Here is a 21,427-nt window from a genome sequence, read left to right as displayed (position 1 = left end):
TCACCCAGGCTTGGGGGTTTTTAAATTTTTATTTCAAAAGCTTGGATAGCTTCAATATCCAGGTCGTGGCAAAATCAGGACACGTGTAAAATACCTTACAATACATTAGATTCCCGAAAGGTACCAAAAAGTACAGTAAAATTAACACTTCCATTATAGGAAATGTATGACACAAATAATATAAAATTAAAGGTGAAAAAAGGTGACACTGTTTTCCTAAGATACAATTTACTCTTTACAACCAGGGTCCACAGGTCCAGGCTGCAGAGCGGCCGCAGGAAGCAGACCCTCCAATCTGGCTCTGGGTAACCTGGTAATAAAAATGAGCCCATAATGCCGCTCTGGCCTCTTGAGACACCACACGCTGCCTAAAACAACTAGAGCTCTGGATATATTAAACAACAGGAGAGTGATTTCCAGGGGGGAAATTTTAAATAAGACGCACATGGGACAGCCCATAGAAAGTTTGCCAAGTTAAATTTGGTACATAATTGTGTTCACTCGATCTCCAAACAAAGCGTGTGCGGTCAGTCGGACACTCCTGCCAAAGCCTCAGTATGGCTTGTAGTTATTCTGATGGCCACCACGTCGCTGGCTCTTCCCGTAATTTGTACTACCCTGACCTAGGGACAAGAACAACAATGAGAGCAGCTACAACTTACTGAGCATTTACCCCTGTGCCAGGCGCTTGATATGCATCCTCACCAGAGCCAACAACTCTGATAGGACATCTTCCCCACCTTCCTGAGCCCCAAAAGCTCAAAATCGGGTAGCTCCAGTGAGCAAGCCAGGCCACAAAGCCCAGCCTGTCCGACTCCAAAGCCCCTGCTGCCAGTGGCCCCTGCACTGTCTGTCCTGCCTCCCAGGGTGGGTGAGTGGATGGGGGCCTCCCTCTCTCCTACTTACTGTAGTCGTAGCCGGGGCCGTAGCCGTAATAACCATAAGGCGAGTAGTCGTAGCCGCCATAGCCGGGCCCGTAGCCCTGCTGGTAGCCGTAGCCCTGGTTCCAGTAGCTGCCGTAGCCCTGATTCCAACTCTGACTCTGACCTGTGGGGGGGAGCAGGGCACAGGGGCCCATGGACCATTTAGCACACGCAGGAGCTAGGATGGAGGAAATCCTGCCCTTTGGGTGGCAAGGTTACTATGGCAACTCAGAAAAGCCAAGGGGCTGCTGTCCTGGTGTAGAGGGAGGGCCCTGGGCCCAGCCCTGTACCTGAGACCCAAGCTGGGGATAAGAAGGCCAGGCCAGGATGGAAAACTAACTTCACTGGGGCAACCGAGGCAGCTCACTCTCATTCAAATCACCCTCTGATCACCCCCACCCTCCCTGGCAGCTTGGCCTTAAAAAGGATGGAGTTCAGGCTTTGGAGTCAGAGGGGCCTGGGATGGAAGGAGGTTAAGCGCCTGGCACAGCCTTGCCCTACCCTTCAGCCCGCCCACCCACGGGTGTACCAAGACTCAGGACAGCCACAGAGCCAAGCACACCCCGTCTTGATGCAGATGCCCCCTCTGCCCTGGGGCCCCAGACCACATGAGAAAGATGGGCTCTTCCACGCCAAGCAGCAGCAGCATAGCCTCAACCCAGGAACACCATTCCTGATCCTGCCCACCCTGCTGCACCAAGCACCAGGGGCCAAGAGAGCCCCCAAAACAGGCAGAGAAGCTCCATGCAGGCAGGGAAACAGGACCCATCTTCATCTGGGTTCCACTCACCTCCTCCACTTCCGCCACCACCACCGCTGCCACGGTTCCCTCGGTTGCGATTCCCACGGCCCCCAGAGCCATACTGCTGCTGTTGATAAACCTCTTTGGGCTGAGCCACCTTGATTTCACACTGAAAGCCAAGAGAACAGTGGGTCATGCCCTGGGCAGGGAGTGTGCACAAAGGCCTTCGCTGACAAACGTTCAGGAGGCAGATCTTCTCTATCTGCTCAAGAGCACATGCTGGGGTGGGAAACCACATTTGGACTAGCTCTCAGAACCACAACTAACACCTAGACCGCCCAAAACTCACACAATGGGCTTTTTGGCTCAAGGCTTTCCCCAGAGTGCTTGAAACAATGAACGCATCAGTAGACCTACACCCGTAGGTCTACTGATGGGTCACCCTTGGGCGCTCTAACAAGTGGGAGAAGAGGGACAGCTGGACCAACGCCAGTCCAGTGTAGCAAGACACCACACCAGGTGTCAGTCTGGTGCCACCTTGGGCAAGGGAGTCAGAGAAGGCTTCCCAGGTAAGGGATCTTAGAGAAAAAAGGTTCTTTCCCCCCCCCAGAATAAGTAAAGCATTCCACTCAAATACACGACTGAGGGGGCAGCCCTGACCTCCATCTTATAAAGAAAGCCACTGAGGCTCAGGGCAGCCTTCCCTAAGGCCACACTGCTCCCCCTTTCTCCTCCAACCACTGCTGTGCTGTTGGGATGGGCCAGATATCTGTGTCCTCTTAGGGCCCGAAGAGTCAATTTCCTTTTTGCTCAAAACTCTGCCTACTGTGGGTGGGAGTAGGGTCATGGACCTTCAAGTGCTCCTGCTTTAAGTATATTTTTAAAAGAAAATCCACTGACACATAACCCTCTCCATTAAGACCAATTAAAAAACCATGTTACACAAGATGTCCCCATACAAGCATACTCAAAAAATTGACAAATTACCAAGTGATGCAATCTCATGTTTTCTATCCTACTAAGTTAAAAATGCTGAATACAACCAGCTAAAATACACTTATTTCAAGACCAACCACTAGCAGTTTGACTAATGGTGCCCTAATAGGCTCTTCATGCCCATTTTACATCATGGCAGAGAAAAAGGCCTCTTTCCATGTCACTGTCCACTGGGGTAACCATTAATGGATGAGGTCTCACCCAACAGCCCCTATGGTCCCATCTCATTTTACATAAAATTTAGGGGCCCAATCCCACATCCAATCTTTCCAAATTCCCAGCCAGGATTGAGGCTTCCAGGAGCCCCACCCTGTGTTCCACCTTATCTGGCTGCCACTCCTGCTCAGGCAGAGCCTGCCACACCTTGCCAGTGGGCCACACCCTCAGCTCCCAACTGCCTCGGCCACTGGAGAACACTTGAAGCATGAACTACCTACCCTCTCTCCTGTCCAGAGTTCAGAGGGAAGAGTTGCCCCTCACTGCACAGGACTCTTGCTTATTTGAAGTCAAAACTGGCTCTAGATTTAAGCTGGCCAGGACCCTGGGAGCTCTTTGGAAAGTATCTTTGGGGTGGGGCTTAATTTAACCATTAACCAAAGGGGATGGAGCTAAAACAGATTTGGTTGTGGCAGGCGATAAAGATAAGAGAAAAGCTCTGCAGCAATGTCCAAAGCAGGTAAGACTTCGCCACAGAAATCAGTAAATGGCAATTTTAGAATCTTCTGAGACCTTAACTGTAGGACTTACCCATTTTGCACTCACTCTAGATCCCGAATACCATGACCTCTACCTTTAAGTCAGGAACTGAAGAGGCTACTCAGCACACTCCCTACCCCGTATAAGCCTCCAGCATTCTCCTGCCTCCCTCATATCCTGTCCTACCAGCCTAGGAGCTCCGTGAAGGACAGGACAACCTGCCCCTCCCCTATCAGGACAGCAGACAGTGCAGAGAACAGTAAGGTCTACCCTGGAGAACTCTTGGAGGTAACCCAATGCCTAATCCACGCCTGCAAAGGCCAGCTCTCCAGCAGCAGAATGCCAAGCACACACAGCTGGGGACACCTTACCTTACTTCCACTGATGGTGTGGAACTTTTTCTCCAGAACTTTCTTCACAGGTTCCTCTTCTTTAAAGGTGATGAAAACAAAGCCTCGTCTTTTGTTCGACTTTGGATCCATTGGAAGCTCAATGGCTTCAATCTGCAAACATAAGCAAAGCTCAGGACCCTATCGCAGAGCCCATAAGGAACTCACAGGAGAAGAAGTCCACGAACACCAGAGTGAAAAAGAGATCCAGCCAGCCAAGGTGCCAAGGACCAGGAAGAAGGCAACCTCGGTGCAGCTGGCAGACCACTCCGGGAGCCACACACTCACCTCCCCAAACTCGCCGAAGTACTCCCTGATCTTCTCCTCAGTGGCTTCAGGATTCAGACCCCCCACAAAAATTTTCTTTACTGGGTCTTTCTTCATGGCCATGGCTTTTTTGGGGTCAATGACACGGCCATCCAGCCTGTGCTCCTTCTGGTCTAGAACCTGTTCCAACAGAAGGGAGCTGGGTTCTAACTCAGCAGCATGACCCTGAACAAGGACCTTCTCTTTGAGCCACAAGACTCCAACACAGGCACACAAAATGTGCTTCACCCCCTTCAAACTCTACCCCCAATCTGACTTTCCAACCCTATCTCCAAACTTCACTTGGTTTACCTAAACACCTATAAATCTATCCTCAACCCCCCACCAGTCCTTGCCCATGCTGTGCACCCCTCTTCCTGCCCAGGCAGCCCCAATTTAAGGCCTATCTCCTCCAGAAGTAAAGCAATAATTAAAAGCACAAGCTAGAGCTAGGCTGTGAGGGCTGGAATCCTCACACTCCACCCCTTACTAGCTATGTGATCTCTTCTACTTAACCTTCTGAGCCTTAGGTTTGTTTTCTACAAAATGAGAGTAAAATAATGCTTATCTCCCAGCAACCATGGACTCTCTTCTAGTCCTCTCAATAAAATGTCTGCTTCAGCAGGGTCCAGAATAGGCACAAGATAATAAACGGTCAACTATAATCTTCCTGGACCACTCCAGCCCACTCACTCCTCCATTTAATCTCTACTTTTAATCCCTTCAAATAGGAGAGCATAAGTTCCCAACCTCTCTGCTTTTCCCAAAGCACCCAACCATGTGCAAAACACATAAGCCAATCATAGTCTAAAGAATAGTATCCTCATAGAATACACAGACTTCTGATTATAAAGTACCCAGCTTACCTTCTCCACACTGGCTGCATCTTTGAAGAGGATAAACCCAAACCCTCTTGACCGGCCAGTGTTGGGATCCATTTTAATTGTACAGTCAACGACCTCTCCAAATTTGGTAAAATAATCCTTTAGGTCCTTTTTGCTGGTATCCCAGCTCAGGCCACCAACGAACATTTTTCTGAAAAGGTGGGGTGAGAACAGGGAAACAAGCCTTAGAAAGCTGTCATTTTGGAAGGACTGGCCCTAGCAAAGCTTTCACTGAAAAGATTGTAAATAAAGCCACCATTCGGAACAAAGATTTACCCTTAGGGCCCATAAGGGTTCTACCTCTGGAAGGTGTTAACAAATCTCCGCTAACCTTCCAAACCCACTCTTGACCCTAACAAAGCCTCAGGTGATCCGTACCCCCAAGGAGATGGGGGAAAGGAAGCACAACCTAGCCGGACAGCTAGGCCCTGAGCACTCTCAACTGGAAGGAATCTAATTTGTCTAACAACCGTGTATCAAAACGCTATACTCTCTGCCACCTCCGAGCACTCGCTCTCAAGGAACTCAAGGCTTCCGGGACCGAGTCGGAGTTCAGACCGTGACTCCGCCCTGGAAAGGAGGCGGAGGAGGAAGGCCCTGGCGCGCGCCAACTCCGCCCACGCAGCCCAGGCAGTCCGCGACCCGCCGGGCCCCGGGTCCGAGCGCACTCCCCTTCCGGGCCGCCAGCCAGCGGCCCCGGGGCGGCGCCAAAGTCGACCCAACAAACTCCTGCAAACTCCGGCGCGCACGGAAAGCCGACGGCGCGGAGTTGCTGGTCTGCGGGCCGCGAGCAGGCCCCGGCCGCCCGCCCCTCCCCCCGCCGCGTGGCGCCAACAAAAGGCGGCCCCGGAACAAAGGCGGCGCCCCCCGTCGGCCCGCGGCCGCACCTACCCCGCGTCCTCCTCGTTCTTGCTGGCGTTTATCTGGTCACCCTCGGCGCCGTTCTGGTTGCCGGCCTGGGGCGCCACGCTCCCGCCTCCGGTGCCAGACGCGACCCCGGTGCCAGCACCAGTCGCGGCCGGCGACTCGCCTTCGGGGGCGGCCTCGTGTCCGTTCTCGGTGGCGCCCGTCGTCTCCATGGGCTGCTCCTCACCCGCTTCCGACATGCTAGGCCGTGGCGCACGGCTCCTGCAACGAGCGGCCGCGACGCATCAGGCCGGCGCCGCTCCCGCCCAGGTTCCCGCCCGCCACCCGCGGGCCCGGCCGCTCACCTCGCCGCCGATGACGCCGCGGGGCCCGCTCGTCCCCACCCGCCGGGAAGGCACCGCGGGCTCGGCCGCGCTCACGCTTGCGCTGCCGGTCCTCTCCCCCGTCTTTCGACGGAGCCGCCGCGACCTCGCGCCCTCCTCCCTCGGCCTGCGCTGCCGCTGCCGCTGCCGCCGCCGCCGCACGAAAGCCACCAACACAGAAGCGCTCCCGGGCCCGCGCGGTACTGCCGCCTGACAATGCCGACTCGTGGCGCTCTTTATAATGCCGAAGCCGAGGCCACCTCGCAACAAAGCGCATGCTCATTGGCTTCGCCGGCCCGTCACTCAACCCCGCGCCGGCTTCCCATTGGCCGCGGCGGCGCGCTCACGGTAGATCCAGGCGGGCTTTGTCCTTATCTTAGAATTCGCGCGAGCCGGGGCCTTGCGGAGGGTCGCCGGGTCCGGTGGTCCGACGGTAGTGTCCCTGGCGGCCGGTGGCCCGAGCCCAGGGACGGAGAGGCGCAATACTGACCCTTCGCCCTCTGAGGCCGTAGTCCCTCGCCCCGGTGCGCCCTAATCCAGCATTGGCAGCCTTGGCCCCTCCGTTTCCCAAAAGAGGAAACTGGACTCGAGGAAGCCTCGGAAACCGAAGTCGCCCCAACTGGAAGTGCAGAACCCGGCCTTCCGAGATTGGGCGCGTAGTGCCCGCCAAGGCCCTCGGCTTGGCTCGGAGAAATTGGGACGCATCCCGCCCTCCCCCTTGACCTTGGTGCCGTCAAAGCCACGCGCTCCCGCCCCTTCTGCCGCCTCCCCCGGAGGTGAGAAGCGAGGAGGGGGCGGAGTTCGTCGAGTGACTGTTGCCAGTGGTGCTCCGCCGGGATGTGGCGGGAGAAACGGTGGGACCACGGTGTTCCCCAATCTTAGGTCGCCTGGCACCACGTTGACGACTGGCATCAAATTTTTACTTTTGATTACTTAAACTCTTTCATTTAATTCATTTATTTTTGCTAAAATCTATTTTTAAGAGAAATGTACCACTTCCTTTAAATCATGAAGTTTTGGGGGAAGGGAAGACTAGTTCTCTTTTTCTAATATACGAAACCCCTTAATATTTATCTACTTGACCACCAAGCTTGAAAGGCCTGCGTAATCCCATGATTTCTTTTAATCATATGCGTGACGAGCCCCAAATGAACCAGGATTAAAACCTCTGAAGCCTGGGGATTACCAAACAACAGCAGAACACAAGTAGCTGACGTCTCCCGCTGGAATCCTGCTGCCAGGCCCGGTGTGATAGGCTGGGCATTCTATTTTCTCATCTGGTCTCCTAAAAATCCTATGGAAGGTGGTACCATAACCAATTTATAAAGGAGAAAACAAGCCCAGAGCCCTGGCCCAAGGCTCACTCCCTAAGTCAGCCAGCCAGTGGAGTTGCCATGAGAATGTAAAATGTCACAATTTCACATTTGGAAAAAATAATTTTTAAAAAATCTGAAGATTTAGCCACACAACGCTGCATTTCCCCCAAGGTATCAACCCCCTAGAGCTGGGGCACCCACCCCAAGATGAGCAAATGCCTCTGGTTCATCCCAAGGCTCACCTGACCATTTCACTTTCAGGCTAGATTCCATAAACTGGAATTCACGTATCTCCATAAAACCTTGGTCATGTCACTGAAATCTGGTGGTAAGGCTTTCAGGGAAGTTCCTGACAAACTCTCCACCCCACCTCCACCCCAGCCCTTGCCCACCCACAGAAATAAGGACCAGGGTTTTGGTCACAGGCAATGATGAGCACAGCTGCCCAAGCCATGAAGAAAATTCAGGCAATCAAGGTCAGGTGTAGCCACAGGACATAACTAATGAGGGCATACATTCACTTAATCTCCTGCTCTTGTCCACATGGATTCCTTTAGCACAATTTGGGAAATGCTTTCAATGACATGTCAAGTCTGAGGATAACAACATTTGGATGGTGCTTCACAGTTTGCAAAATACTTTCACCAACATTGCTTTCTTGGAGCTTCAAAATACCTTCGTATGCAGTTATCCATAGTTTATACACAAAAACACTGAAATCACACAGCTGAAATCGTGGCCACAAAGCCAGCACTTCCAACTCCACATTGTCTCCAGGGCTCCTGACTACTCCTGACTAGGACAAGGGGGCTCTGAGCTTCTGAGTTCCGTGGTCTGAATTAGATCTCATATGAGATTAAATGATTTTGAGCCTCAAATAAAGCACTGGCCTAGAACATACTTTATAAACTGTGAAGAACTACAGACAAATGGGGGTCAGTCAGCACAGAATGCTTTTATACTGCATGCAAGGGTGCTTCTGACAGAGGCAGGGCACCACGCTGTTTGGAAGCAGCAGGAATTCCCTTTGACACAAGGGACTCTTGTTATTTGGTCCTAGTTGCAGACATGAGTTGAGGGCATCTTCTATGACAATGAGGTTCTCAAATCAGCAAGGAGCCCAGTTACCCCCCAAAGTCCCTTAAGAGGCCCTTAAAGTAAAGTCCCATGGCTTTGGGGATTCAGGCTGTCAGACAATATATGTGGAAGAATGTGTACAATCACCAATCTAGAATACAGAGGATAGACACAAAATGCATTTTGAAAGTTTTTTAAATTACATAAATTTTTCTTTTTCTTTTTTTTCTTATTTTGGCTGAGCCTGCAAGGTGGAAATTGCAGGAGTTAACTGCAAATATGTTGTGACTGTTATAGCTGACTCCCATAGGGGGCCACTTCCCACACCACAGCTCCACGGGCTCCAGCTAGAGGAAACTTTCTAAAACACAAGTCGGATTTTGTCACACTCTGCGTGAAAACCGTAGCTGGCTTCCCAATACTCTGAGGATGAAGTCTTAACCCTGAATACAGGTGAGAGGGACAGATGGGGCTCACAGAAATCCATGCCCCCCTCCCTTCAACCTCTCTTCATCTTGAATGGAAGAGTCACTTCCAGGCCTGAGCGGTTGAGACTGGGCGCTTCCCCCAGACCTCTCTTCCCCTGGAGACCATGTGTTCTGCATGGCAGAGCTACATTATAAAGAAGAGCTGTTCAGCCCACATCAGACTTGATGTGAGCAAGAAATGAACCTGTACTGGGTCAAGCCACTGAGATTTGGGGGTTTTTCTCTAATTGCAGCCTAGCCAAGCCTGACTGTTCCACATGGCTCAAGCCACCCCAGTCACATCTCAGGCCCAGCTCTCCACTCTTGCTGTGCTGATTTCTTATATTTCCTGGAACTCACCTGCACCCTTCTGTCTTTCCACCTGCTGTTCCCTCTACCTGGAATATTCTTCCCCAAATCTTACCTGCCTACTCTACATATCTGTTTTGGGTTGAATTGTATCCCCTAAAAGATCTGTTCAATTCCCAACCCGTGGTACCCGTGCATGTGACCTTATTTGGGACGAGGATCTTTGCAGATGTAATCAAGTTAAGATGAGATCAGACCGAAGTAGGTGGACCCTTAATCCAATATGACTGGTGCCTTATAAAAAGAGAAGGCACAAAGACAGACACAAGGAAAACAGCATGTGACAACAGAGGCAGAGACTGGAGTGACAAGTCTACAAACCAAGTGCCTTGGTCAGTTCAGGCTGCTATAACAAAATACTATGGTCCAGGTGCCTTAAAAAACAAACTTATTTCTCACAGTTCTAGAGGCTGGGAAGTCCAAGATCAAGATGTCTGATGAGGACCCACTGCCTAGTTTGCAGATGGCTATCTTCTTATTGTATCTTCACATGGCAGAGAGCAGAGAGAGAAGCAAGCTCTCTCATGTCTCTTCTTAAAAGGGCACTAATTACATCATGAGGGCCCCACTCATCTAAACCTAACTGCCTCATCTAAATGATGACCTCATCTAAACCTCATCATGACCTCATCTAAACCTAACTGCCTCCCAAAGGCCCCACTTCCAACTACCATCACACTGTGGATTAGGGTTTCAACATATATGAATTTGGAGGGACACAAACATTCAGTCCATAGCACAAAGGAATACCAAGGAATACCAGCAACACCAGAAGCTAGGAGAGAGGCATGGAGCAGATTCCCCCCTAGAGCCTTCAGAGGGAGTGTGGCTCTGCCAACACCTTGATTTTGGTCTTCTAGCCTCCAGAACTGTAAAATAATAAATTTCTTTTTTTTTAATCTCTGCTTTGTCAGACAATTCTTTATTTAGGTGTCTGTTACCTGTTACCTGGGTTTGATATATAACCTCAAATTCTTTTTTTTTTTTTAATATTTTATTTATTTATTTATTTATTTATGGCTGTGTTGGGTCTTGGTTTCTGTGTGAGGGCTTTCTCCAGTTGCGGCAAGTGGGGGCCACTCTTCATCGCAGTGCGCGGGCCTCTCACTATCGCGGCCTCTCTTGTTGCGGAGCACAGGCTCCAGACGCGCAGGCTCAGTAATTGTGGCTCACGGGCCCAGTCGCTCCGTGGCATGTGGGATCTTCCCAGACCAGGGCTCGAACCCGTGTCCCCTGCATTGGCAGGCAGACTCTCAACCACTGCGCCACCAGGGAAGCCCAACCTCAAATTCTTATACTGCAATTTTTTGGGTATGACCAAATGTAACTTCTAAAAAACAAACTAGTACTGCTGAGTTTATTTATTCACTTACTGTCTCACAGTTTTTATCCTTACCCCTGTTATCAAGTAAACAGAGACAATACATTTTTATTGTTGTTACACCCTGCAGCTGGTGGTGCTTTGTTATGGCAGCCCTAGCTGACTAATCCAACACCCATCAGACTTCAGCTTCCTCCAGAAAGTGTTCTGTCAGGCCCCAAGGAAGGGACCCTCTCAGAGCACAGATCACACAATATTGACACTGACCAAGAACTCAAAGAGATCCTGCACCAGGTCTGTCTCCTTTGCCCTGACACCTCCAGTGGGCACTCCAATACCTGCAGACTGAATAAAAGATCTCTTAACCAAGGTGACAAACTGGTTCCTAGTGGGCTGAATCTGACTTTCAGATGTGCTTGCTTGCCTATACAGTGCCTTGAACATCGTAAAAAATTATTTGCCAACATTTACAAAGCATGATATTTCTACAAAACATTACATTTCCAGGTACCTTTGGAAATTTTTTAGATGAAGTCACACTGGGCCACAGTCCCACATGTCCACACTCAGTGGGAGCTGAGGCACACTGCCCCCCAGCAGTCCCCCGCAGCAGGTGGGGCAGGTGCTGTCCAGCTCACTCCAGCCCCCACGAGGTCCTAATGTCTTGTTCCTGGGCCCTCTAAACTCATCATCATCAACTGAAAGCATTAGGGATGCCAGTCCCTAACTAGGCCTCCATGAAACTCAGCTTCTTCATCTTGAAAACAGGGATGACAACACCTGCCTCTCAGCACTCCTGCAGGGATCAGAGACTGTCTGCCAAGAGTTTAGCACAGTGCCGGGTGGGTAGTAGATATAAATGCCAGCTGCTAGGACTGCTAACAACAGTAACAATAGAAGATCTCAGGGAAGACTCCTTCACCTGATGAGCTCCCCATCGTGTCTCAAATCGAATCCTCAAAACAGAAGTGGAAGATCTGGAGAAGCTCTACTAGCCAACGCCCCGCCCACACCCACTAAGGTCACATTCTTGCGACAGCCACCCATGCCTAGTTTGAGTCTCAGAGGCAGCCTCTGCCCAGCAGAGGCCAATCAGAATTGCCTAGGACACCCTTCTGGAATCAGACCTTAATGGAATATGTGGTTCACATACAGACCTAAACCTCCCAATCCCCTCGGAGCTCGCAGGGCTGCATTCAGTGGACACGGCATACAGAGGGGCCCAGCCTGGCTTCACATCACAATCTCCTGCGTAGTTTTTAAAACTTCGGATTCCCAGGTCCCTGTGGCTGGATTCTCACTTTTATACAGCATTCTGGGCACGGGGCATTGGGATAGGGACAGATTCAGGATGCACTGCTGCTGACCAGGTCGGGGACGAGCCTATGAAACTAGGAAAGGCCCATCTCCCTGCTGAAAGGCAGCAGCACCTCCTCATCAGAGCAGCCCTGGAGGGGCTGTGTGTGTGGTTTATCACTGCCACTAAGTCAGGGTGGGCCTGGGAGAGTCTCCCTTTGAGCCTCAGTTTCTGATTACACGACAATTCATCTATTCACTCATTTACTAACAGCTTGGGCTTTGCCTGCCATCAACACGACCCTCAGGACAGACCTGTTTTTTGAACTCTAAACCCACACGAGTCACTATCCCTCAACATCTCTCCTGAACTGTCCCCAAGGCACCTCAATCTCAGCATGTCTAAAAGAGAACACATTACATTCCCCTGAGCCCAGAGCCACTGCCAGTGTTCTTGGCCACAGAGAATGCCTCTACCACCCTACCTGTGCAGGCCAGGAACCTGACTGGGTCAGCCTTGACACCCCTCTCCTCACTCCTCCCCTATCCAATCCATCACCTAGGCCTGAACGTGCCTTTATTACTGTCACCTGCACTCAGGTTTGCACTACAGGAATATCGGTCAGGGAAGGCTACACTGTGTACCAAATATATCTAAAAGCCACGGAAGATTGTTTCTTACAGATAACAGTCCTGGGTGGTGTTCAGGCTAGAGAAGCGGCTCTCCTCCATGGGGTCATTTAGGGACCCAGGCCCCTTCCATCTTATGGCTCCACCAGCCCCTCAGGCCTTGTCATCGCACGCAGCTGGCAGAAGGAAACATACAGGGAGGAGCTGGTGTGAGTCTTGATGGCCCAGGCCTGGAAGTGGCACATGTCACTCTCACTCACTTTCCATTGGCTGGAACTCTGGTGGCCTTGCCTTACTGCAGTGGACGCTGAGAAGCGAGCTGAGCTGCTTGCACAGGGAAGGCAAGGACAGACTGGGTGCCCAGTTTTCACAATAGGCTTCAACAACTGCATGTTAATGACAGCGAAGGGAGACTCTAGAGGATAGCTTTCCTTTGGTCAACCTGCCTTTCAGGGACCGTCACCAAGTGCCACCACTATCAGAGGCCACCCCTGCCCCTGCCCCTGCCCCAGGAGTGGGGTCTACTTTTCCACGTGGTGAGATGAACGCTGTATCAGGGAAGCACAGGAGGACAGGGACGCATGGGAGAGACACGAAGTAAGCTAGGGAAGTGGGCAGGAAGGACAAGGCTTCCCACAGGAGCAGACGCTTGGGCCATGGAGACTGAATGGGGGTTCTCCAGGCAGGGATGGGGGAGAAGTGGGTGCGGGCAGAGGAGACCGACTGAGCAAAGGCTCAGCGTTTGAGAAAGCACAGACCGTTTGGAGAACTGCAAGTAGCCCCACATGACAGAGAGGAGCTGAGATTGTGTCGCTGGGCAGGGGCTTTACATGCCACGACAAAGGGTTCCGTTCATCCACAGGAAACAGGAAGTCAGTGAGTACTGCAGTGGCAATGGTCCATGAAAGGAGGGGGTGATGAGAGACATCAAGGAACGTGTGTGGTTACAACCCTGACTCCAGGCATAGGGGCGGGATGGGCAGTAAGGCTGGAAAGTTGGACCAGAACCACCAGGTGGAGGGCCTTGAATGCCAGGCCTGACAAGGAAGGCAGAGGGAAGCACTGTCTGCCTCTCTCAAGGAGAAAACCAGCCCCTCACAGGTGACGGCCTCCTCGCTTCCTGCCTATGCCTGCCTCTAGCAGCACAGTTTATTTTGTCCATTTCTTCTAGTACTTTAGTCCCTAATGGCTAGAAAAGGATCAAGAGGTGATCCATTTCAAAGATGAAGTCCAAACCCCTCATTACCAGGGAAGAAAACCAAAGGTCAGAGAAGGGAGAGTGCCTTAGTCTGTTCGAGCTGCTATAACAAATTACTATAGACTACATGGCTTATAAATAACAGAAATTTATTTCTCACGGCTCTGGAGGCTGGGAAGTACGAGATGAAGGCATCAGCAGACTGGGTGTCTGGAGAAACCCACTTCCTGGTTCACAGATGGCTGTCTTCTCCCTCTTACTTCTTCTCACCTGGCAAAAGGGGTAAGGGAGCTCTGTGGGGCCTCTTTTATGAGGGCACTAATCCTATTCAAGAGGGTTCTACCCTCATGACCTAATCACCTCCCAAAGGCCCCACCTCTTAATACCATCACCTTGTGGCAGGGGTAGGATTTCAACATACGAATTTGCAGGGGGAGCACAAACATTCAGTCTATGGCAAGGAGTAACATGTCCAGTGGCACCAGGCCTAGAAGCCAGGCCTCCAAGTGCCGTGTCCTCTCAGCACCTCTAGCGCTCCCCCAAGCCCCGGGCACTTGGGAAACAAGAGACAACAGGCATGCTGAGGGTTTCATCCTGCCACCTCAAGTGCTGAGTATGAGAGACCACAGATATGAACACAGAAACTCCGCCTTTCTCCTACGAGCCAAGAAACAGGAATCCACAGGCAGGTACCATCTCCTTAGCACCTCCCACCCCTTTCTCCTTCCAGAGGGCAAGGCAAAGCCAGCTCTTGGGCATGAACACCAAGTGCAAGGAGCCAAGGCTCTGACAGTCACGTTTGTTCCCAGCACAAGGCCAGAGTAGGCAGGACTCCCAAGGCTGGGCAGAGGGGGCCCACATAGCTGAGGAGAGAGGAATGATCTCTAGCCATGAGCCCTTTCCTGCTGTGAAAAGCAAGGATTTTGGGGGTGAATGCTGCATCTTAACATTCTATCTCCACATTCTGCCAGTGAACTAGCCAAACCACTTCTCCAAGTAGGCTCAGTATGGAAGATAAGTTCATACTGTCTCCTGATCCAGGGGGGTTGAGAGCTGGAAGCTCCTCAGGGCAAGGTCCTCATCCCACACTCACCTGGCTGACTGCTCGGGAACCTCTTGCTTCTCACCAGCTGCCTTGCCCCCCAGCTTCTCACAGCTGCCCCCCCAAACAGCTCAACCCCACTATTCCCTGAAGCCCCCTCACCACCTCCAACCTAATCCTGCAGAAGCCTCCTTGGTCTTCATATCCACCTCACCCTGCCCTTCCACCTCTCCTTAATGAAATCCAATGTCCCCAACGTGGCCCCACACTCCACTCCTGAATGCCAGGCTGCACTTCCTCTCACCTCCCTCAACACAAGCGGAGGGGCCATCTCACCCCATGTCCCCAGTCTCACTCCTTGAGCAGAACTGTACAACAGAAATATGATGCAAGCCACAAATGCAAACACATGGATAATTTAACCTTTTCTAATAGCCACGTTAAAAGACTATTAGATAATTAGTAAAATGGTAAAAAGAAACAGGTGAAATTAATGTTAATAATATTTAATTTAGACCAATCTATCCAAAATATTATAATTTCAACATGTAACCAACATTAAAAATCATTGAGATATTTTGCTTGTTTTTTTAGATTGCCTTAAATCCAGTGTGTATTTTACACTTACAGTGCATCTCAGTCCAGACTACATACTTTTTCGAGTGTTCGGTAGCCACATGGAGCCAGTGGCCACTATACTGTGCAGCACAGATCTAGACCAGGGGTTGGCAAACCATGGCCCACAGCCCAGATCCGGCTGACCTACTGTCTGATTTTGTATATCTCCTGAACAAAGAGTGACTTTTTTGGGGGGGTGGGGGGCACCACACCGCGAGTCTTGAGGAATCTTAGTCCCCTGCAGTGGAAGCTCCGAGTCCTAACCACTGGACCACCAGGGAATTCCCAAGAGTGATTTTTTAATATTTTTAATGATTGAAAAAAATCAAAAGAATAGTATTTCATGACAAATTCTGTGAAACCCAGAAGTTAGTGTCCATAAGTAATGTTTTAAATTCTGTCAATAAAGATGTATGGAAATATGTTTCATCTCTTCTTGTATTTTTACTTATCTCCTAATACCCTCTAAATTTTGCCTCTTGGCCCACATAGCGGGAAATATTTACTATCTGATCCTGTACAGGGAAAGTTTGCCCAGCTCTATTCTAGACCATTCACCTGCCCCCTAGACTCCAATACAGGAGCTCCAGATTTGGCTTTGGAATCAAAAGGCCAGCTCAAATCCCAGCTCCCCTGTGTCCCAATTCTGGGGTTTAGAACAAGTCACTTCCCCTTTCTGAGCCTCATTTTTCTTCATTTGAAAGTCGGGTCAGCACTCAAGTGGGTGTAAAGAAGGTGAAAACCCAGCGCCAACCATAGAGCTGGTCACTCATTCACTCATTTCCAGTCCTCCAGTCTCATTCCAGTTTCCAGTCTTCACATCTCCGGCTGCAACATCTGTCCACCGAGTCCCCCTCACCTCACTCAGTACCTCGTCCAGGTGACGCCTGCACCAGTCGCCTTCTCCCAGCATCCTCAGCAATCTCTACCTCCACTGGCAGGAGCCCCATATCGGTGACTTCTGAATCACTTTGGCAGCACAAACCTCCTTCTGCCTGGAATAGCCTCCCTTCATCCTCACCAAATTCTGTCTCCTCCAAGGTGACACCCCCGAATGGTCAGCAGTGCCCTTTGGCTCACAGCTCTGCCCCTCCGCGGGCCTGACAGTAGCACTTCTGGCATGCCCGAGAGGTGATCTGGGCATGCACACAGCTCTGGTCCCTTCAGGTGAGGACCTGTTACGGGCCCAGCCCCAGTAGTCCTTTGCACACGCAAGGGCTCAACAAATACGTCAGATTGGCCTAGTGAGGCTTGGGCCAGCTTTCCAGGACCATGTCCTTCCTTACCCCTCGAGCTCCATCAATTCTCAAATCTCATCAATTCTGACATCCGACGTCTTAATCCTGACGTCTCCCTGTTTCAGCGGTGCCTCCTCCCAGGGACACCCCTACCCATCTGGCCCAGTCCTAACGGCTCTGCTTTTCCAGAACCAACTCCATTCATGCTCTCTCACCAGCCAAGGTCGGTCTGGTCACCGGCTTATGTTAGGCTAGTCTAGTCTCTAGCCCAGGGCCCGCCTATTTTCCCTTGTCACATCCTGCCAGTAAATCTTTTCCTCTTCGGGAAGTGTCTCTTCTAAAATTGACCCTCCCTTTGGCTGTTAGGTCAGAACTACTTCCAGCAATGAAGAACGATGTCCTGGAATTGAACATGTTGCCAACAAGTACTCTTGTCCCCAATTAATGTTCCTGCATTTTGCCAAAAAGGTGAGAACTAGCCTCCCACTGGTGGTGCTTTGAGCCCTGACCCATGGTGGGATCAGCTTCCTCATGCCAGTCACCAGATTTTCCTTCTACACTCTAGCCACTTCTCAGTTTCTTTTTTTCCCCCATATTTTCTGTGGAGCTATAACTGGCATATCATAAAACCTACCCACTTACAGTGTACAATTCAATGGTTTTAGCATATTCACAGAGTTGGTCACCATAATCTCAGTTTGGAACACTTTCATCATGTAAAATGAAACTCCTAACCTGGCCATTCCTCTCCCAACCCTCCCTCCAGCTCCCACAACCACTAACCTGCTTTTGTCTCTAGAGATTTGCCTGGACATTTTATATAAATGGAATCATATAAAATGTGGCTTTTTGTGTCTGGCCTCTTTCACTTAGCATAATCTTTTCAATGTTCATCCATATTATAGTGTGTATCAGTACCTCATTTCTCTTTTTTTTTTTTTTTTTTTTTGAAATTCACGTTCTTTTATTTATTTATTTATGACTGTGTTGAGTCTTCGTTTCTGTGCGAGGGCTTTCTCTAGTTGCAGCAAGTGGGGACCACTCTTCATCGCGGTGCGCGGGCCTCTCACCATCGCGGCCTCTCTTGTTGCGGAGCACAGGCTCCAGATGCGCAGGCTCAGTAATTGTGGCTCACGGGCCCAGTTGCTCCGTGGCATGTGGGATCTTCCCAGACCAGGGCCCGAACCTGTGTCCCCTGCATTGGCAGGCAGAGTCTCAACCACTGCGCCACCATGGAAGCCCCTCATTTCTCTTTATTGCCAAATAATTTTCCACTTCTTTTGCCGGTTCCCTGTCAGAGGCTGAATCTCAAAACGTTGAAGCACCCCAAGGCTCAGTCCTCCTCCCCTCTTCGTCTCTATCTACTCAGTTCCTGGGTGATCTCATCCAGTCTCTTGACACAAAATACCGCCCTCAGGATGTTCCCTCAGGATGATAGATTGGGGTGGGGAGGAGAGGTATTCATTTGTTCAATAAGCAGATCCTGGGGACTGGCTCGGTGTGTTAGTTTCCTAGAGCTGCACTAATAAAGTACCACAAATTGGTCGGCTTAAAACAATACAGATTTATTGTCTCATAATTCTGGAGGCTAGAAGTCCAAAATCAAAGTATCCGCAGGGCTGTGCTTTCTCTGCAGGTTCTAGGGGAGAATCTGTTCTGTGCCTTTCCCTTAGCTTCTGGTGCCGCTGCTATCCCTGGTGTTCCTTGGCTTGTAGACACATCTCTCTAATCTCTGCCTCCGTTGTTACACGGCATTTTTCCTCTTCTTATAAGGACACCAGTCATATTGTATCAGGGTCCATCCTAATGAGCTCATCTTTACTTGATTACATCTACAAAACCCTATTTCCAAATAAGGTCACGTGCACAGGTACCAGGATTAGCACTTGAACAGATCGTTTTGGGGGACACAATTTGACACTGGGAATGCTGGCCCTTAGGAGGGTTAGGGTTAGGGTTAATGTAGGGCATCAGCACTGACTCTCCCTCCTTCCCACTTTCCCAGCCAGTGACCTGGGGCAGCCAGTGGCATGTGGATTTGATTTCTGGCAGGGATAAAATTAGTGGGGAGGATGATATTTTTAGCAGTCCAAGGGACCCTAGGGACCACCTAATCCAGACATTTAACAGATGGGAAGCTGAGACAGTTCCACGAGACACTTTGTGTTATGGTTGGACACTTTGTGCTGAGGCAGCTGCCGTGGGCCATGGACTGTGGTGGTGGGGAGAGGGGGAGGGTGGCCACTGAGTCCGTTGTCAGCCCTGGATTCCCAATCGCAGCCTGAGGCAGACTCTACTTTGGGCCACCAACACCTACTGAAAGCCCGTGCTTTTCCCAGATGGGTTTTTTGTCTGGGGCTGCCTGGAGGGAGGAGGCTGTGCGGGCCGGTGCTGCCACTGTTTCACTTCTGACTCCCACTCACACAGTCCCGGGGCCTGTGGGTGCCACGCAAGGTGAGTTCCCTCTGCAATGCCCCTGCCACCCCCGAAGCCTCTCCTGGGCTGCAGCTCTGCCAACCCATTTCATCTGTTACCCTCTTCCATTGGCTTTGCATGCTCTCAAAAATCAGGGAAATCTCTCCTCTGTTGGAGACTCTCCTGTTTTCTTTGCTGTTTTGGTAGAAGTTGGTGATGTGTTGATGTGAGTGTGTGTGTGTATGTGTGTGTGTTTCTGTGTGCATGCACATGCATGCAAAACCTATCCTGTCTCCACAGTGCCAGCTGCCTCCCACTGCTTAACGGGATTCTTGAGCATAGTGCTTGATGGGCACATTTTCTGTTCCTGTGCCCAGAAAATCTCATCCTTCTCCCTTGCTCTCCTTGGACTTGACACTGGCATGCCTGCCAGACTTCGTGCCATGGAGTGAGTTCTGGTCCTTAAATAGCTGATCCCCAAGCAGCAACATCCTGGGGCTCCAGCTGCAATTTACAGCTAAGGCCAGGACAGAGGATGCCAGCGTAGGCACCCATGGGCTAGAACTCTGAGCGGCTGGAATTTTTGCTGCCAGCATTTTCTGTGGAGTTAGCAGACCATCAGGAGTAGAGAAGATGCTGAGGAGGTTTGCATCTCCACCATTGCCTATCGGACTCTCCAGTCATTCCAAAAATTGTACTGAGCATCTATATGTGTCAAACACCGTGCCAGGCATCAGAGGGAGCTAGAGAAAGTCCTTGCCTCCCCAGGGGTTCCATATGAACTCTGCTGCTGTGTTCCATGACTGGGAAGCATCAGGAACTCTAAGAACTGGAACCTAGGCAGGGATCTGGGAAAAAGCTGCTTCCTACTGAGATTTGTGGAATGGTTGGGGGGAGGGGGTGCTGGGAAAGCCTGGAGGTGAGGAAGGGGGAGGGCAGGGCTGAAGACGGCCTAGTGGCAGGGCCCAATAGAATGGCCACTCTCAGCACTTACCGCAGCCATGTTCATTGTTGGGGTCCCTCCGTCTCACAACACAGAAAGCTCCAGGAGGGCAGAGACTGTCTGTGGAACTGGTACCTGGCAGGGAGTCAGTGCTCAGAAAACATTTGAATGAATGAACTTCACAGAGTTTTGTTTAGATCTTGAGGCTACTGGGGAGCAGGAGTTTAAGTTCAGGTTAACCTAGTTAGTTTTATGCTTTTGGAAGATCATTCAGGCAACTGTGGGAAAATGGGAATGGACAGTATGCCTGAGGAGCTTCCTCTGCTGTTCGCTGAAGGGGAATCAGATTTGAACCTAGCACCTGAAGATGGAGGAGGCCACCTACAAGGACCAAAGAGCAGCTGTAAGAAGCTAGAAGGATCCCTGGCCAATAGGAAGCTAGGATCCCAATCCTACAACCACAAGGAACTGAAATATGCCAACAGCAGGAATGAGCATGGAAGAGGATCCCAAGTGCCAGATGAGATCACAGCAGTTGGAAACTTTGATTTTTACCCCTGTAAGCACTGATCAAGGAACCCAGCCATGCCATCCTGGACTTCTAACCTGCAAACCTGGGGGGAGAATAAAAGGATATTGTTTTAAGGCACTAAGTGGTCATATATTACAACAACAATAGAAAATGAACACACCAATTGCTGGAATCATTCATTGAATTGAAAACACAGGTAGAGGGGCAGGTCAGGACAGGCTAGCTGAGAAAAGACACCCAGGAGGAATTGGAGATGATGATAAGCATCCCCACCTCATCAGGTTGTGGAGAGGATCAAATGCTTAGAAAGTAAGTGCTGGATAAACGTTGGCCACTGTGGGTGTGGCTGGAACTGCGGGGAGACCTGGGGCCCAGATGTAGGTGGAGATCTGGGAGTCATTGCAGAAGGGCCGCTGCCTCCAGACACTGAGCCTATCCCATAGTTGTTGATTCCATGGGATGTGATAGGATGGAGAAAGCAGGTGACACTGCCACTGCCCAAGCTCTGCTGTACCCCCTGGGGCTGGGGTCTGTCAAGTGGGCTGGTCCCAGCCCTCTCTGACCAGGCTCACATCTCCTCTGCTTTGAGTGTATGCCTACCCTCTGGAGAAGTGAGGAATTACCAGGATTGATTGTGGCCAGCTCTGGCTTATGAACTTTTTATTACCGTGCTCTGTTGACAGCTGGTTTCTTGCTTTGCCTTTGGAGAGGGGCATGGAGGTCATGGTCCTACTCCTAGAATGTGAGAACTGGAAGCATCTTTGGGGCCTGTCTATTCCCTCTCCTCTGGTAACAGCAGG

General features: G+C 50.8%; 1 protein-coding gene across 3 annotated transcripts; it reads right to left on the bottom strand.

Moving 5' to 3' along the window:
- Positions 1 to 10: 10 nt before the first annotated feature.
- HNRNPAB (heterogeneous nuclear ribonucleoprotein A/B) lies at positions 11 to 6,395 on the bottom strand. 3 transcript variants are annotated; one of them, XM_057539812.1, is made up of 8 exons: positions 6,223 to 6,395; positions 5,828 to 6,064; positions 4,919 to 5,087; positions 4,035 to 4,193; positions 3,729 to 3,860; positions 1,714 to 1,834; positions 907 to 1,047; positions 11 to 623 (listed from the first exon to the last, which is right to left on the bottom strand). In XM_057539812.1, exons 2-8 carry the CDS (start codon positions 6,040 to 6,042, stop codon positions 553 to 555), a joined length of 1,008 nt encoding a protein of 335 aa, XP_057395795.1. In that variant the 5' UTR covers positions 6,043 to 6,064; positions 6,223 to 6,395; the 3' UTR covers positions 11 to 552. The 3 variants fall into 3 exon arrangements, with proteins under 3 accessions (XP_057395795.1, XP_057395794.1, XP_057395796.1); XM_057539811.1 differs by having other exon boundaries at positions 6,148 to 6,394; XM_057539813.1 differs by lacking the exon at positions 907 to 1,047 and having other exon boundaries at positions 6,148 to 6,392.
- Between the last annotated feature and the right edge of the window lie 15,032 nt (positions 6,396 to 21,427).

The sequence above is a fragment of the Balaenoptera acutorostrata genome, chromosome 2 (genome assembly GCF_949987535.1).
Source record: "Balaenoptera acutorostrata chromosome 2, mBalAcu1.1, whole genome shotgun sequence".
In the NCBI taxonomy this organism is placed as follows: domain Eukaryota; kingdom Metazoa; phylum Chordata; class Mammalia; order Artiodactyla; family Balaenopteridae; genus Balaenoptera; species Balaenoptera acutorostrata.
Note: the sequence above shows the minus strand (reverse complement) of the source record. Positions and strands in the feature narration are given on the sequence as shown.

Bases quoted from the DNA above. Each gene is read 5' to 3' on its own strand.
- HNRNPAB (XM_057539812.1), bottom strand. From the start codon at position 6,042: ATGTCGGAAGCGGGTGAGGAGCAGCCCATGGAGACGACGGGCGCCACC. The intron at 3,861-4,034 runs GTGAGTGTGTGG...TTATGTTTGCAG, and splicing joins ACTTCGGCGAGTTTGGGGAG to ATTGAAGCCATTGAGCTTCC. The intron at 624-906 runs GTAAGTAGGAGA...TCTTGTCCCTAG, and splicing joins CGGCCCCGGCTACGACTACA to GTCAGGGTAGTACAAATTAC.